Source organism: Syngnathoides biaculeatus, chromosome 7 (assembly GCF_019802595.1).
Source record: "Syngnathoides biaculeatus isolate LvHL_M chromosome 7, ASM1980259v1, whole genome shotgun sequence".
Taxonomy (NCBI): domain Eukaryota; kingdom Metazoa; phylum Chordata; class Actinopteri; order Syngnathiformes; family Syngnathidae; genus Syngnathoides; species Syngnathoides biaculeatus.
This window is the reverse complement of record NC_084646.1, coordinates 20,294,076-20,308,430: the sequence shown is the minus strand read 5'-3', so window position 1 is coordinate 20,308,430 and position 14,355 is coordinate 20,294,076. Positions and strand designations below refer to the sequence as shown.

The 14,355-nt window shown below is 40.0% G+C and overlaps 1 protein-coding gene across 8 annotated transcripts in view; it reads left to right on the top strand.

Moving 5' to 3' along the window:
- The window catches only part of opa1 (OPA1 mitochondrial dynamin like GTPase), a 35,827-nt gene that overhangs the window by 19,252 nt on the left and 2,220 nt on the right, over positions 1-14,355 (top strand). For all 8 annotated transcript variants that reach the window (XM_061825591.1, XM_061825590.1, XM_061825596.1 and 5 more), the window contains 21 exons: positions 1,744-1,848; positions 1,957-2,043; positions 2,313-2,426; positions 2,599-2,679; positions 2,750-2,824; positions 2,922-2,993; positions 3,111-3,210; positions 3,303-3,433; positions 3,906-3,978; positions 4,130-4,202; positions 5,586-5,701; positions 6,829-6,893; positions 7,097-7,173; positions 8,011-8,176; positions 10,515-10,667; positions 10,768-10,876; positions 11,436-11,515; positions 11,601-11,741; positions 11,832-11,948; positions 12,029-12,122; positions 12,287-12,397. In XM_061825591.1, coding sequence (XP_061681575.1) covers positions 1,744-1,848; positions 1,957-2,043; positions 2,313-2,426; positions 2,599-2,679; positions 2,750-2,824; positions 2,922-2,993; positions 3,111-3,210; positions 3,303-3,433; positions 3,906-3,978; positions 4,130-4,202; positions 5,586-5,701; positions 6,829-6,893; positions 7,097-7,173; positions 8,011-8,176; positions 10,515-10,667; positions 10,768-10,876; positions 11,436-11,515; positions 11,601-11,741; positions 11,832-11,948; positions 12,029-12,122; positions 12,287-12,397 — 2,140 coding nt within the window. The remainder of the gene's footprint in view (positions 1-1,743; positions 1,849-1,956; positions 2,044-2,312; positions 2,427-2,598; positions 2,680-2,749; positions 2,825-2,921; positions 2,994-3,110; positions 3,211-3,302; positions 3,434-3,905; positions 3,979-4,129; positions 4,203-5,585; positions 5,702-6,828; positions 6,894-7,096; positions 7,174-8,010; positions 8,177-10,514; positions 10,668-10,767; positions 10,877-11,435; positions 11,516-11,600; positions 11,742-11,831; positions 11,949-12,028; positions 12,123-12,286; positions 12,398-14,355) is intronic.

Below are 14,355 nucleotides of genomic sequence, written 5' to 3'. Positions count from 1 at the left end.
GAGTTCTTGAATTGAAATACAGAAATACTGTACTTTTTTTTTTTTTTACTTAATTACTTTTTTTTTACTATTTACTATTTTTAAGAAAAGTATTTAAGCATCATGCTATATTGCAAGTTCTCCCACTTAGAAATCATGGAGGGGTCTGAAATTTTCATCAGAGGTCCATGTCCACTGTGAGAGAGAAATTCAAAAAAGAAAAATCCAGAAATCACAATGTATGGTTTTTTTTAATGATTTATTTGTGTGATACAGCTGCAAATAAGTATTTGAACACCTGGAAAAAAACAATGTTAATATTTGATACAGGAGCCTTTGTTTGCAATTACAGAGGTCAAACGTTTCCTGTAGTTGTTCACCAGGTTTGCACACACTGCAGGAGGGATTTTGGCCCACTCCTCTACACAGATCTTCTCTAGATCAGACAGGTTTCTGGGCTATCGCTGAGAAACACTGACTTTCAGCTCCCTCCAAAGATTTTCTCTTGGGTTTAGGTTTGGAGACTGGCTTGGCCACTCCAGAACCTTGATATGCTTCTTACAGAGCCAGTCCTTGGTTTTCCTGGTTGTGTGCTTCGGGTCACTGTCATGTTGAAAGACCCAACCATGACCCATCTTCAATGCTCTGACTGAGGGAAAGAGGTTGTTCCCCAAAATCTCAATACATGGCCACGGTCATCCTCTCCTTAATACAGTGCAGTCATCCCATCCCATGTGCAGGAAAACACCCCCAAAGCATGATGCTACCACCCCCATGCTTCATAGTAGGGATGCTGTTTTTGGGATGGAACTCATCATTCGTCTTCCTCCAAACACGCTTAGTGGAACAATGACCAAAAAGTTCCATTTTGGTCTCATCTCACCACAAAACATTCTCCCATGACTCCTCTGTATCATCCAAATGGTCATTGGCAAACTTAAGATGGGTCTTGACGTGTGCTGGTTGAAGCAGGGGAACCTTCCGTGCCATGCATGATTTCAATCCATGACGTCTTAGTGTATTACCAACAGTCACCTTGGAAACAGTGATCCCAGCTCTTTACAGGTCATTGACCAAGTCCTGTCGTGTAGTTCTGGGCTGATTCCCCACCTTTCTAAGGATCATTGAGACCCCACGAGGTGATATCTTGCATGGGCCTCCACTCTGATTGAGACTGACTGTCATGTTTAACTTCTTCCATTTTCTAATGATTGTTCCAACAGTGGACCTTTTTTCACCAAGCTGCTTGGCAATTTCTCTATAGCCCTTTCCAGCCGTGTGGAGTTGCACAATTTTGTCTCTGGTGTCTCTGGACAGCTCTTTGGTCTTGGCCATGTTACAAGTTTGAATCTTACTCGTTGTATGGGGTGGACAGGTATGCAGCTAACGACCTCATACAGGTGCATCTGATTCAGGATAGTACAAGGAGTGGAGGTGGACTTTTAAAGGCGGACTAAGAGGTCTTTGAGGGTCAGAATTCTAGCTGATAGTCAGGTGTTCAAGTACATATTTGCAGCTGTAGCACACAAATAAATTGTGAAAAAAAAATCACACATTGTGATTTCTGGATTTTTCTTTTTAGATCTCTCTCACAGTGGACACGCACCTACGATGAAAATTTCAGACCCCTCCATGATTTCTAAGTGGGAGAACTTGCAATATAGCAGGGTGTTACTTATTTTCTTCACAGTACTGAGTGATGTATCCAGTGAGTGAATGTAAGAGTCCTGCTGACACTGGAGGTTTTCTGTCATCCGTTCATAGCTCAAGTATCAGCGCATGCTGGAGAGACTGGAGAAAGAGAACAAGGAGTTGAGAAAAGTGGTTTTACAAAAAGACGATAAAGGGATTCACCAAAGAAAAGTTAAGGTTGGTCGCACTTTATCAATTACTCTCCATTCTTTCCCCAACCTTACAATGGACAATTGTGACAACAAAAGCATGTCAAAGTAATACGTGTCTTTTTTTTTTTTTAAGAAATCTCTTATTGATCTGTATTCTGAAGTTTTGGACATCCTGTCTGACTATGATGCCAACTACAACACACAGGACCATTTGCCCAGGGTACGAAGCATACACCGGGTTAACTGGATGACTATTTACTAAGTAAAGATTGGCTGTTAAATTTTAAGTTGCAGTTTAAATTCATAGTTGTGAGTCTAAAGATTTGTGTCCAACTAGAAAAACATGGAAAGCTAATAAGTTCTCTCAATTGCATTTATTTATTTTGATGCAATTTATTCTGTAACTATTACAAAATCAATCCATAATTTTAACCAGGTCTCCACCCCTTTTTCCTACCCTTCTTTTTCCCATGGTTACGGTCCTTACAGGTGGTTGTAGTTGGTGATCAGAGTGCTGGGAAGACAAGTGTGCTCGAGATGATCGCACAGGCCAGGATTTTTCCCAGAGGCTCTGGAGAGATGATGACACGTTCCCCAGTTAAGGTACTTGGGACCAGAATGAATGTAGTTTATTCTGATTTATTTTACAGAAGTAAATAGACAAAAGGACAACCGTATGTATTAATCATATATCACTCCACTTGCTAATATTTTGATAAAATCTGTTATACGACCACAGTTTTGATAGGTTTCATAGTATGTTTTCTTTGTGCAGGTAACCCTCAGTGAAGGCCCACACCATGTGGCTTTGTTTAAGGACAGTGGCCGTGAGTTTGATCTGACCAAGGAGGAAGATGTAAGACAAACTTATTTCTGTCCCTCCCGATGAAATATAAACTGAATTTTTTTTTTCTCATGCTATGCAGCTAGCTGCTCTGAGGCAAGAGATTGAGCTGAGGATGAGGAAGAGTGTCAAAGAAGGGCAAACTGTCAGCTGTGAGGTTTGTACATCAGTTTTCCATTTGAATTGAAGACAATTTTATTTTTACATGTAAATGTTTATTAATGGAGAATTTGATTTGTATATTTAATTAACAGACAATATCTTTGAGTGTCAAAGGCCCAGGAATCCAGAGAATGGTCCTTGTTGATTTACCAGGTGTGATCAGTGTGAGTAAAATCTTTTACTGTTCATCCAACCATTTTCTATACCACATATCCTATACCACGTATTAAAGATTTTAAAATGTGTCACTAAATTTTTTTACTTTAATACATCTGACCCAGACGGTGACTACAGGCATGGCATCAGACACTAAGGAGACCATCTTCAGCATTAGCAAGGCCTACATGCAGAACCCCAATGCAATCATTCTCTGCATTCAGGGTGAGCTATGATCATACATTTCCAATTTAAAGTAGCCAGCAGGTAACAGTGAATGGCTCCGTAAATCATCACGGTAATCTCTCTCCATACAGACGGCAGCGTGGATGCAGAACGGAGCATTGTCACCGATATGGTTAGTCAAATGGACCCCCAAGGAAAAAGGACCATCTTTGTGTTGACCAAAGTGGATTTGGCCGAGAAGAACCTGGCCAGTCCGAGCAGAGTGAGATCCTCTTTAAGTTTTTCAAAATATATTTGCCGACTTTGACTGTAACACAGAAATACAGTAAGGGAAAATAACTATTTGAACACTGCAATTTTGCAAGTCCTCCCACTTTGAAATAATGGATGCAAAGAAAGGCTACTGTACCATATAATTGTCACACGTGTTCAAATACGTATTTGCAGCAGTAACCTACAAATTATTACAAAAAGCATACATTTTTATTACCATTTTTTTAGATTGCCTCTCACAGTGAACATTTATCCAAGATGACAATTTCATACCCCTCCATGGTTTCAAAGTGGGAAAACTTGCAAAATCACAGGGTGTTCAAATACTTATTTTCCTCACTGTATTTGGTCAATAAATAGAAGCTATGTGTTGCTCCTTCACGACAGGTTGCAAATCCTAATGTAATCTGATGGTCATAGATTGTTGGAGCAGGGTATCAAAAATCTACGTTTTGTTCCAGATCCAACAGATAGTTGAGGGCAAGCTGTTTCCCATGAAGGCCCTGGGATACTTTGCTGTTGTGACAGGAAAAGGTAATTCACATTAGGTGGATGGCTTTTTCAGCATCAATTCACTGATTTCAGATATTCTCGTTTGCCTTGACTTGTTTTGATTTTGTAGTCATGTAATTTAGTATGACCTTGAAAAATTACTTAATGTCTCCTGCTGCTGCACAATGTATAGGAAGCAGCGGTGAGAGCATTGACTCAATAAAGGACTATGAGGAGGACTTCTTCCAGAACTCCAGATTATTGCGGTAAATCAAACAATGCAGGGTTTCTTTGCATTTATACAGTGTCCTCCGTAATTATTGGCACCCCTGGTTAAGATATGTTTTTTAACTTCTAATATATTTTTTTCTAAATAATATGGGACCTTAATGGAAAAAAAGAGAAAAATCCAACCTTGAATACAAGTGCATTTATTCAGTGGGGAAAAAAATCCCACATAAAGAAATAATTATTTGACATCAAATAATGTGTGTCACAATTATTAGCACGGATGGTGTTAATACTTTGTACAACCCCCTTTTGACAACAAAACAGCACCTAATCTTCTCCTATAATGTTTCACAAGATGGGACAGAAAAGACAGAAAGAGGGATCCCACAGCATCACTGACCCACCCCCATACTTCACAGTGGGTATGAGGTGCTTTTCAGCATGCGCGTCTTTCGTGGCACGCCAGACCCACTTAGTGTTTGTTGCCAAAAAGCTCAATCTTGGTCTCATCTCACCAAATCACACGGTCCCAGTTGAAGCCCCAATAGCGCTTGGCGAACTCCAGACGTTTGCGTTTATGATTTTGAGTGAGGAAAGGTTTTCTCCGTGCATGCCTCCCAAACAGCTTGTTGGTGTGTAGACAGCGCCTGATGGTTGATTTGGAGACTTTGTGACCCCAGGATGCTACCATTTGTTGTAATTCTGAAACTGAGCTTTGGAGATGTTTTGATTTCTCTTACATCCTCCTCACTGTGCGTGGTGGCAAAATAAACATGGGTCCTCGTCCAGGCTTGTTTACCGCTGTTCCAGTTGTTTTGAACTTCTTAATTATTCCTCTCACAGTGGATATGGGCAGCTGCAGTTGAGCGGCAATTTTCTTGTAGCCTCTGCCTGACCTGTGAAGTTCGATGCACATCTGCCTCACTTGTATGCTTTGTTCCTTTGTTTTTCCCATGTTTAAGAGTGGATAAGAGAAATGGCCTCTGTGTCACGTCATATTTATACCCAGGGAACAAGAAGTGATGAATTACTAATTAAATGTTCCTACATACTCTGGTAAACTCTGTAAACTACTGTAGAAATGACAGAAATGCTTCAGTTATATTTATTTCCTGGGAATTGTTAAGGGTGCCAATAATTGTGGAACAGGTGATTTAATGAAAAATATTTTTTTAGTCAGGGATTTTTTTCATTTTCTTACAGTTCATTTGAGTTGAAGGTTACATTTTCCTATAATTTTCAGTGTGACAGTATTATTCTGCAATAAACACTGAATTTATTTTAAGGCTTTTAACACATCTTAACCGGGGGTGCAAATAATTATGGAGGGCACTGTACGTTTATGCACTGTTTTGTGGCATTCATTAGTGTGTTGCTGACATTCATTAGTGTGTTGCTCAGTTGTCCTATGTCAGTAGGGATGGCATGTTGAAGGCCCACCAGGTGACCACAAAGAATTTAAGTCTCGCCGTTTCAGACTGCTTCTGGAAAATGGTCAGAGAGTCTGTTGAGCAGCAAGCTGATGTCTTTAAAGGTAAGCTCTCTCACTGTAGTTTTCGACTTTCCTAATTATGAATTTAAAAACAAATACAATTTTACTTCATATCTAGAAAATGTATTTTTTGTCATTAAATTGTTTCGGATGTTTGACTTGTGACTTCTTAGAGAAGCTGTGTGAGCCAGCTCTAATTTGGTGAATTTAGTGTACAAATTCTCATTTATTTTAAAAGTGTTAAAACGTCTTGAATTCACTGTAGAGTAATTGAAAGTCTGAATTATAGCACTTCCTTAGCATGGAAGGTCTCGTTATTGCAGGTGAGAACTGTAGGTTGTCTTGTCTAGATGTCTGTCAGTAATTCACTGATTAATGAACATTCAGTTAACCTCTGTGTAAGGAATTTCATATTTTTGGTTTATTTTTTTACTGTAATGCACCAAAAATTTTTGGATGAAACTAAAAACTGCAACTGAAAAACACAAGCTCGAGAGCTGAAACGCCAAAGGGAATTATCAGTCAATCAAACTTTATTTGATTGAACACATTTCGTACAAAAATCCAACAGAAATGCTCTTTACATTCATTTAAAATATTTGTAAAAAATGATTGTCTACTATGAATTATAAAACTTTTAAAACTGAAATTGTGTTTACTGCTGACTGTAGCCCTGCCAACATGTAGAAAATTTCTCCCGTTCTTCGTTATTAGGGTACTTATATGATAAAGAAGGTTGTTCGCTCTCATAGATGTGATAATTAATTACGCTGCGTTAGGAACTGACATGAGGCGGATGTTTTCCTCCGTGCTTCGACTTTGTATTCAGTATTACCTGTTGCTTGTAGGTAGCTAAGGTTGGCTGCTTCTTCATGCAATGCAATAAGCATTCCACACCCGAACTGTGGAGGGGAGCAAGATTGGGAAACTTTCTTGAACTCTCATCTCCCGACATCATCTCTGGATCTAAGCCATATACTCTCTATGGGGGCCTGAGGGCTCCACACAGGGGACACCCCCCCCTCCCTTACAAAGATTTTTTTTTTTGGGGTCACCTTTTTTTTATCTCTGATCATCATACATTTACATTTCCTTGCATGTAATACCAAATGTAAATTTTGGTTATAAATTACATGTTCACGATTTGAATTTTTTTTTTTTTTTTCCAGCATCCCGCTTCAACCTGGAGACAGAGTGGAAAAACAACTATCCTCGTCTGAGAGAACTGGACCGGGTAGGGGGGAAAAAACACAGTGTCCTTCTTAAATATGACAACAACCCCCTGAAATACAACTTCTTGACATGAGAGCAGGAAAAAGGAACTATCAGATGACTACATTATGAGCTGTCCCAGATATAATAGAAATGACACATGAATGGACAATTTTTTTTTTTTTTATCTGAAAATGAATTGATCATAAAGATGTATTTTTGCAGAATGAACTGTATGAAAAGGCCAAAAATGAAATTCTGGATGAAGTCATCAGCTTGAGTCAAGTGACCCCACAGCACTGGTAAGATTATTTAGTATGACAAAATACAAATGTAAAAAGGTGTATGCAGATGCGTATAACATTTTATTTGACAAATTAACATTTTTTAAAACCCAATAACTGCATACTCGTAGTCTTCTACAAAAGAGCCTGACACTGGCATTGCTGTTAACAAGGTCACTCCTGCCTCCAATTCATGCTTTTATGTGCTATGGGCCATATTCTCCCATTGGTGCATAAGTCTTTTTACTTGCCTTGCTTGTATACTGTCAAGGTGCACCGATTCTTTCCCAATTACTTCTGACACCACCTTGTGAATACCAGGCGAATACACTTACAACATCCTACAGGAGTGGATGAGGCAACCTGCTTGAGTGTTTGGCAGATTGTGCGCTCAACCACATAAGACAGGAATGCCTACACTTCAGGATTACTCTATCGAGAGTCTGTAAATGCCAAGAATGTGTAAAATGACAGAATTAAATTGATGGGTGAATGGACACATTCAGAAATGCAGAGCTGCACACATTTTTTGGAAGGACTATATGGGAGTAGAAAGAAGAAAACTGGACGAAATGCAGTTCATACACCAGTGATCGCAGGGCCAATAATGCCTGCATTGCATCACGTGACCTACGCATTGCCCCACGCAGCACCTTTGTGTAGCTTGTAGTGCACACGTCAAAAAAGCGTAGCTCATCTTTTGTGATTGGCTCGTTTTAGTCATGTGCTGTGATGACGTATTCATGGTTCCTCTATGTGTATAATTGTTCAAACAGATCAATACAACACCCCAATGCTGTCACCTTTAATGTTGAGTCCTTGGAAGTTGTCAAATTTCATTTTGTTCCGTCACAGGGAAGCCATCCTGCAGAAGAAGCTGTGGGAACGTGTTTCCACACATGTTATCGAGAACATCTACCTACCCGCTGCACAAACAATGGACTCGGGAACCTTTAACACTACTGTAGACATTAAACTGAAGCAGTGGACTGACAAGCAGCTTCCACATAAAGCCCTTGAGGTAGAAACTTTGACAAAAGTGTTGAGCCATTAATTCTGTGATTCCTGTACACAATTTAATGTAATTTCTCAGGTTAATCTATGATTGAGTGGTTAAGAAGACCTGGAGGTGGCGGAAATTAAGATGTTGAGGTTCTTTTTCTAGGAATGACCAGTTTGTTAGAATTAGGGATCACTGCTTAATGGTCAAGTGTCATCCCTATAAACATTTTAAAATAGATTAAATGAAAAATACAGATAACATTATTCACTTCAATGTCTATACAAAAAATAAATATGAGCGGAGAGCGCATCATCAGTGCGCAAAATTGCGAAAGTGTTATTCAACATCCAAGTGTTCGCCATATTGGCTGCATCTCCTGCCCGTGTTGTCACTCTGGACATTCGCCAATGAAAACAGGCTGTGGACCCTAGTGTGGGACACTCCCCTTCAGACACGGAAGTTCTTTTCGAAGAAGAGAACATCTCACAATCAAGTGAAGTGTCCGGGGCAATATTACCTTATGGTTTCGAGCCATATTTGGATGACATGCGGATCATTTCTAACGAACAACAGACAGTATGACAGTATGTGGCATACTCAGCCGTGAGTGATGACAACACCACAGCCTGTCTGCGACGAGCCGATCATGGGTTCAGCCGGGGTGGCACTGAGGTGGCTCATCACGGCGCCGAGCCAGGATACTTTACGGGGTTGTCGTCGCACGCGGCTGTGTACTTGTTCATCCCGGACGACAGCGGTTATGAACAACGCTGCCGGCAATGATGCACCTAGCCGCGTGCGACGACAACGCCGTTAAGCGGCCTGGCTCGGCGCTGAGGTGGCTTATCACTGTGCTGAAGCCGTGACCGGTGGACGTGGCACCGGAGCCGTGACTGGCCGATGCGACGGATTCCCAGACAGTATACATGAGCCAGCCCGGCTGAAGCCATACTCTACCGCAAGGCAGAACGCGGCAGCCTTCACCGGCAAGCCCGACGTTGTAGCAGTCTGACACGCACATCGACACATTTAGCACCCCTGTCATACATACACGGATCTTTTGTTACATTATGAGAGACGGATTACGTGGTCTGCCCCAAACTATTATTTTTTTTTTTTAGTAGCTGTATACACACCTATTTGTCATTTCGAACCGACGAAGCTCTCGTCCTTTACACCTGTGTGATCCATTTTTCACGACGAACCGGGTCTCTTGGAAATTTATGAAGGGTAAAACCCTCCTCCCGACATTTTGAGCAATATCCAGCAATGCAACAAGCCGGTATTTTGGCTAACACGAAGGAACAATGAGCTAACTTCCCGCAGGTAAAACTAATAGAAACAAACGAGTCTGCTTGAGCGTGCACCTGCCTCTGTCACTTCCTGCTTCTTGGTAAAAAACAAATCCCTTAAGAGGATTTTCATGGTAGGAGTTACAAAAAGCCACATACATCAAAATCATGTTTTTTGGTTGGGAAAAAAACATGGATGGATCTATAGCGGCTGCTGTTTTTTTCATTAATAACATACTAAAAATCATCAATTTCATGACACTTGACCTTTAATTCTCTTAATACCAAAATAGAGGCAAGAACTGTACATCATGCATTGTGATTTCTGGATTTTTCTTTTTAGATTATCTCTCTCATAGTGGACATGCACCTATGATGAACATTTCAGACCTCTCCATGATTGCTAAGTGGGAGAACTTGCAATATAGCAGGGTGTTTAAATACTTTTTTTCACTGTGTGTGTGTTTGTGTGTGTGCACGTGTGTGTGTGTGTGTGTGTGTATATATATTGCTTTTTTTTTCTACACCACTGCAATGGTCAAAGTAAGCACTTTTACAAAGCCTGACCTATTCACATTCATACACCTATGGCCGGCTGATTCCATAAAGGGTGCTGGGAAAAATTTAGGGTTCAATTTCTTGCCCAATGACACTACGATATATGGGGCGACCCGACTGACAATACCAACTAAGATACAGCTCCCCATATCCCATAAAGAATTAAAGCAGTATAAAAAATGAAATTGCGGAAAAAAAATAAAGTAAATTGATACCTCTTTGAGAGTCAATAAAAACATAACATTATAGACTTTGGAAGCAGTTATTTATTCAGAGTAATGTGGGCTTAAAAATTCTGTATACAGAAATTTTACCGTTTTATGCGCCGCTATACTGTAAGTGTTAGGCCTATGACTGAAACGTCCAAGAATAGATTTTTTTTAGACACTTAATTCCGCTTATGGGACTACCATACTAAGGTTTATCTCCATACAACCTAACTACCTATTTTCTATTTCTTTATTTTTACTTGCACTTTAATTGAAGACACCGGTCTTGGTTTTTAGGTTGCTTGGGAGACGCTGCAAGAGGAATTTGCTCGCTTCATGGCCGAGTACAAAGGGAAAGACCAGGATGACATTTTTGACAAGCTGAAGGAGGCCGTGAAAGACGAGAGCATCAAAAGGCACAAGTGGAACGAGAGGGCCATGGACAGTCTGGTAAACACATTGTCAACATATTCTGGTTAACTGAATATTAGGCCCTATATGTCATATAGCCTTTTGAAATTTTTGTCGTTGTTGTGGTGTGTGCCACCAGAGGGTAATCCAACACAATGCCTTAGAAGACCGTTCCATCACAGACAAGCCTCAGTGGGATGCAGCAATTCAGTTCATGGAACAAACCTTGCAGTCACGACTCAAAGACAGTATGTGCTGTGCTTGGTGTTGAAGCTTTATTTTTTTTCCGTCATTGGAACTCCCAATATGTTATTGTCAGGGAGAAACCCCATTTGTCCAAATATGGTCAATTTAATCTTTTTTTCCCACAAATTGACACTATAGGTGTTTCCTCATTCTATTATTTTTACACATTAGCCAATCTAAAGTGTTGAATAGTTTGAGAGAGAAAAAATCTGTCTTTTCGACAACTGTCTAATAAGTGTCATGACACCACCATTTCCTCATTCCATTGGAGCCTCGTGAAATTATATTTCCTCAAGACTGAAAGTCTGCATGTGTTGTAGACGATATTGAGTGAAAATAGTTGGGTTAGATACATTTTGGTAGGTCTATATTTTTAAGGGCAAATAAAAGATCGTGCAAAGCTTGTTTGTAGAAGAAAGTGTCAACCACAAAGTTAAGTTTGTTCAGATTAACCCAGCTCAATGTTTTTTTTTCATTGTATCACTCATAGCCTTTCAATATTGGACTGGTTCTACCAAAAATGTTTTATATGTTAATATTCCCGTATTGTTTTTTTTCTAGCCGAAGCTGTAATCAAAGACATGGTGGGTCCAGACTGGAAGGAGAGGTGGATGAACTGGAAGAACCGAACACCAGATCAGGTGGTGTTTCTACGCTGTTCATTGGCTCTTTTGTTGCATATATACCACATGATTTTGTGCTTAACCTGTATCACTCCCTTTGCAGCACGTCCGGAACGAAACAAAAGGTGAGCTGGAGCGCTTGCTGAAGTTGCATGACGAGCACACCGCCTACCTGGCCAATGATGAGGTCACCACAGTCCGGAAGAACCTAGAAGGACGATCGGTTGAAGTTGACCCAGTCCTTGTAAGATCACAATATTGACATTTTATTCTACTCGAATCATTGTTCTATAATGTGGTCTACTTAGTAGTAACTCTTTGATTTTCTGGCCAGATCAAAGACACATGGCATCAGCTATATCGACGACACTTTTTGCAAAAGGCGCTGTCCCACTGTAACCTCTGCAAAAGGGGTTTCTACTACTACCAGAGGCACTTTGTTGACTCTGAGGTAAAAAGAAAAGAAACATTCTAAGGTTGTCCTTCAGTTTAACAATATTTAAGTAAGTGGGTGTTGCACATTTTCCCCAGTTGGAGTGCAATGATGTGGTTCTGTTCTGGAGAATCCAGAGGATGCTGGTCATCACAGCCAACACATTACGACAGCAACTCACCAACACTGAAGGTAAAGAAAGATGACCCAATCAGTCCTTAGTGGTACTCTATTCTCCAACATACATAGCTCTTACTTGTTGATTATTCTGTGATTTGAACAAATTATGTCAATACATTGTTAATGTTGAAAGTACGGATGTATTATGGCAGCATGTTGTACTTGTTTTTCAATAGTCCGCCGACTAGAGAAAAATGTGAAAGAGGTGCTGGATGACTTTGGAGAGGATATGGAGAAGAAATCTCAGCTCATCACTGGCCGCCGGGTCCAGCTGGCCGAGGATCTCAGTAAGACATCATTTGAACTTGTACATTTTGAAGATGGGTGTAAGATTGCAAGAATTATGAGTTGTCAACGTGTCATGAGCTGTGCCCTGAAAAATTGTTGTCCCCTTCTCAAGTTCCTTTTGTTTTGCGTAGTTTCTCTCTTGAATGTTGAAGATAATCACACACATTTAAACGTCAGATAGAGATAGTCCAAGTAAACATTAAATGCTATTTTAGAATGGGGATTTTATTAACTCATGCCACTCATTTCAGAAAACACAATGCCTAGAGTGCCAGCTATTTGACTGATATTTCAAAACCCCCAAAATATTGTCTTCTACAATATTTCCAGTAGAACCTTGATAAAACAGTGACAGTTGGTTCTGTTTGACCCATTTTTGTATTTGCTTTATTCACATTGGCCTGAGAGACCCCACCTCCTCCTAATGATTGGTTGCCTCCACTATAGAGACAATTTACATCCCAACCAAGTACTAGTGATGTGTGCTGCAGGCTCATGAAGCTTTGAGGCGTTCCCTCAATTCGTGCCAGAACTGCTTTGGTGTTTCAGTGACATCTGGAGGACAAAGGTTGTCACACAACCTATGTCACTGAATTGTGTAAAACAAGACTTATCTTTCAGCAATGAAAGATTAAATACAGTGGTCATTGTATTACTTCCACAAGTCTTTGTTCATTTAAATAGGTGAAGTTGGCATGAAAAAACAAATATTGGTCACGCCTGCTTCTTTATCATAAACTGACTTGATGACTAAAATGACTTGTGAACATGTACAAAAGTGCACAGAGATGTCTTTACAAGTTTTTATTAAAAAAAATAAAGGTGTTAAATAGCTTAAGTAGGGATCACAAAGCTATTGAACATTTGGTAATTCTTAAGTACAGGTTAGCGCCAAACAAGCTGTCAAATCAAAGGCATTCCAGTTCAAACTGTTGAAATGTGTTGTTACGTACGAAGCTTCAAACTTAAATGGTCAGATGATAATCAGTGGGCAATACAAGGTCTGAAGTGCCATTTCCATGCAATGTAATTCAATGTGACACAAACGTCAACTTCTGGTTCGTTTTCACATTACTCCCAAGTACTACAAAAAGTTGGTTTAGCAAAATATGTCCCCTTTAAATTGCCATTGACAAAGTCTGTTTTAGTGTGTGTGTTTGTGTTTTAGTGATCTACTGTCCCTGCACTGCAGTATTGGCAAGGAATGGGACAGACGAATGTCTGGGTAACTGATACGTATACAATCCCCTGCAAAAGTATTGGAACAGAAATGTCAATTCCTTTGTTTTTGTTACATGTTGAAGAGATTTGGGTCTCCAATCAAAAGATGAATATTAGAGTTTCCTCCAAACCGATGGCTTGATCGGTATCTGCTGATAGTTAGCATTTTATGCTGATCATCTTTGTCATAATTTACCAGTCCAATCAATTACGTACATTGATTGTCTCTGCAAAAGATATCTACCCTGCGTCGGTGTCGTATCCAGTATATTTGAATCCAAAAGCTAGTTTATTTCATGCATTGTTACGTGTCTTTTGATGTGATTTACTATTACTGGGGTCTGTCAAATAAAATGTGACAGGATACACTCGTTATCACAGCCGTGACAACAACAATGGATTGTGTGTGTATTGTGATATTTTAAAAAAAAGAACAAAAGGGGAAAAATGTGTGGTGGTAGTCACTGGTGCTTGGGAGAAGGAGTTTGTTCAAGGTTTAGGTATGTTTCATATGCAGTGACGATGCATAGAACTGGGAGTTCCTGTTCTCGTGAATTTAAACCCAATTATGCATCAATCTGCGCTTTAGAATACCACAAATTGGACTTGCGTTGCGTGGAACACAATTTAGGCAGGCTGGTCAATCTCGCGAATGTTTGTCTGGAACACAGGAGGATTTAGCGTAAAAAGGAGGAAGGAAAAATGAAAAAACAAAAAAAATGTTCCAAGGGAGGGC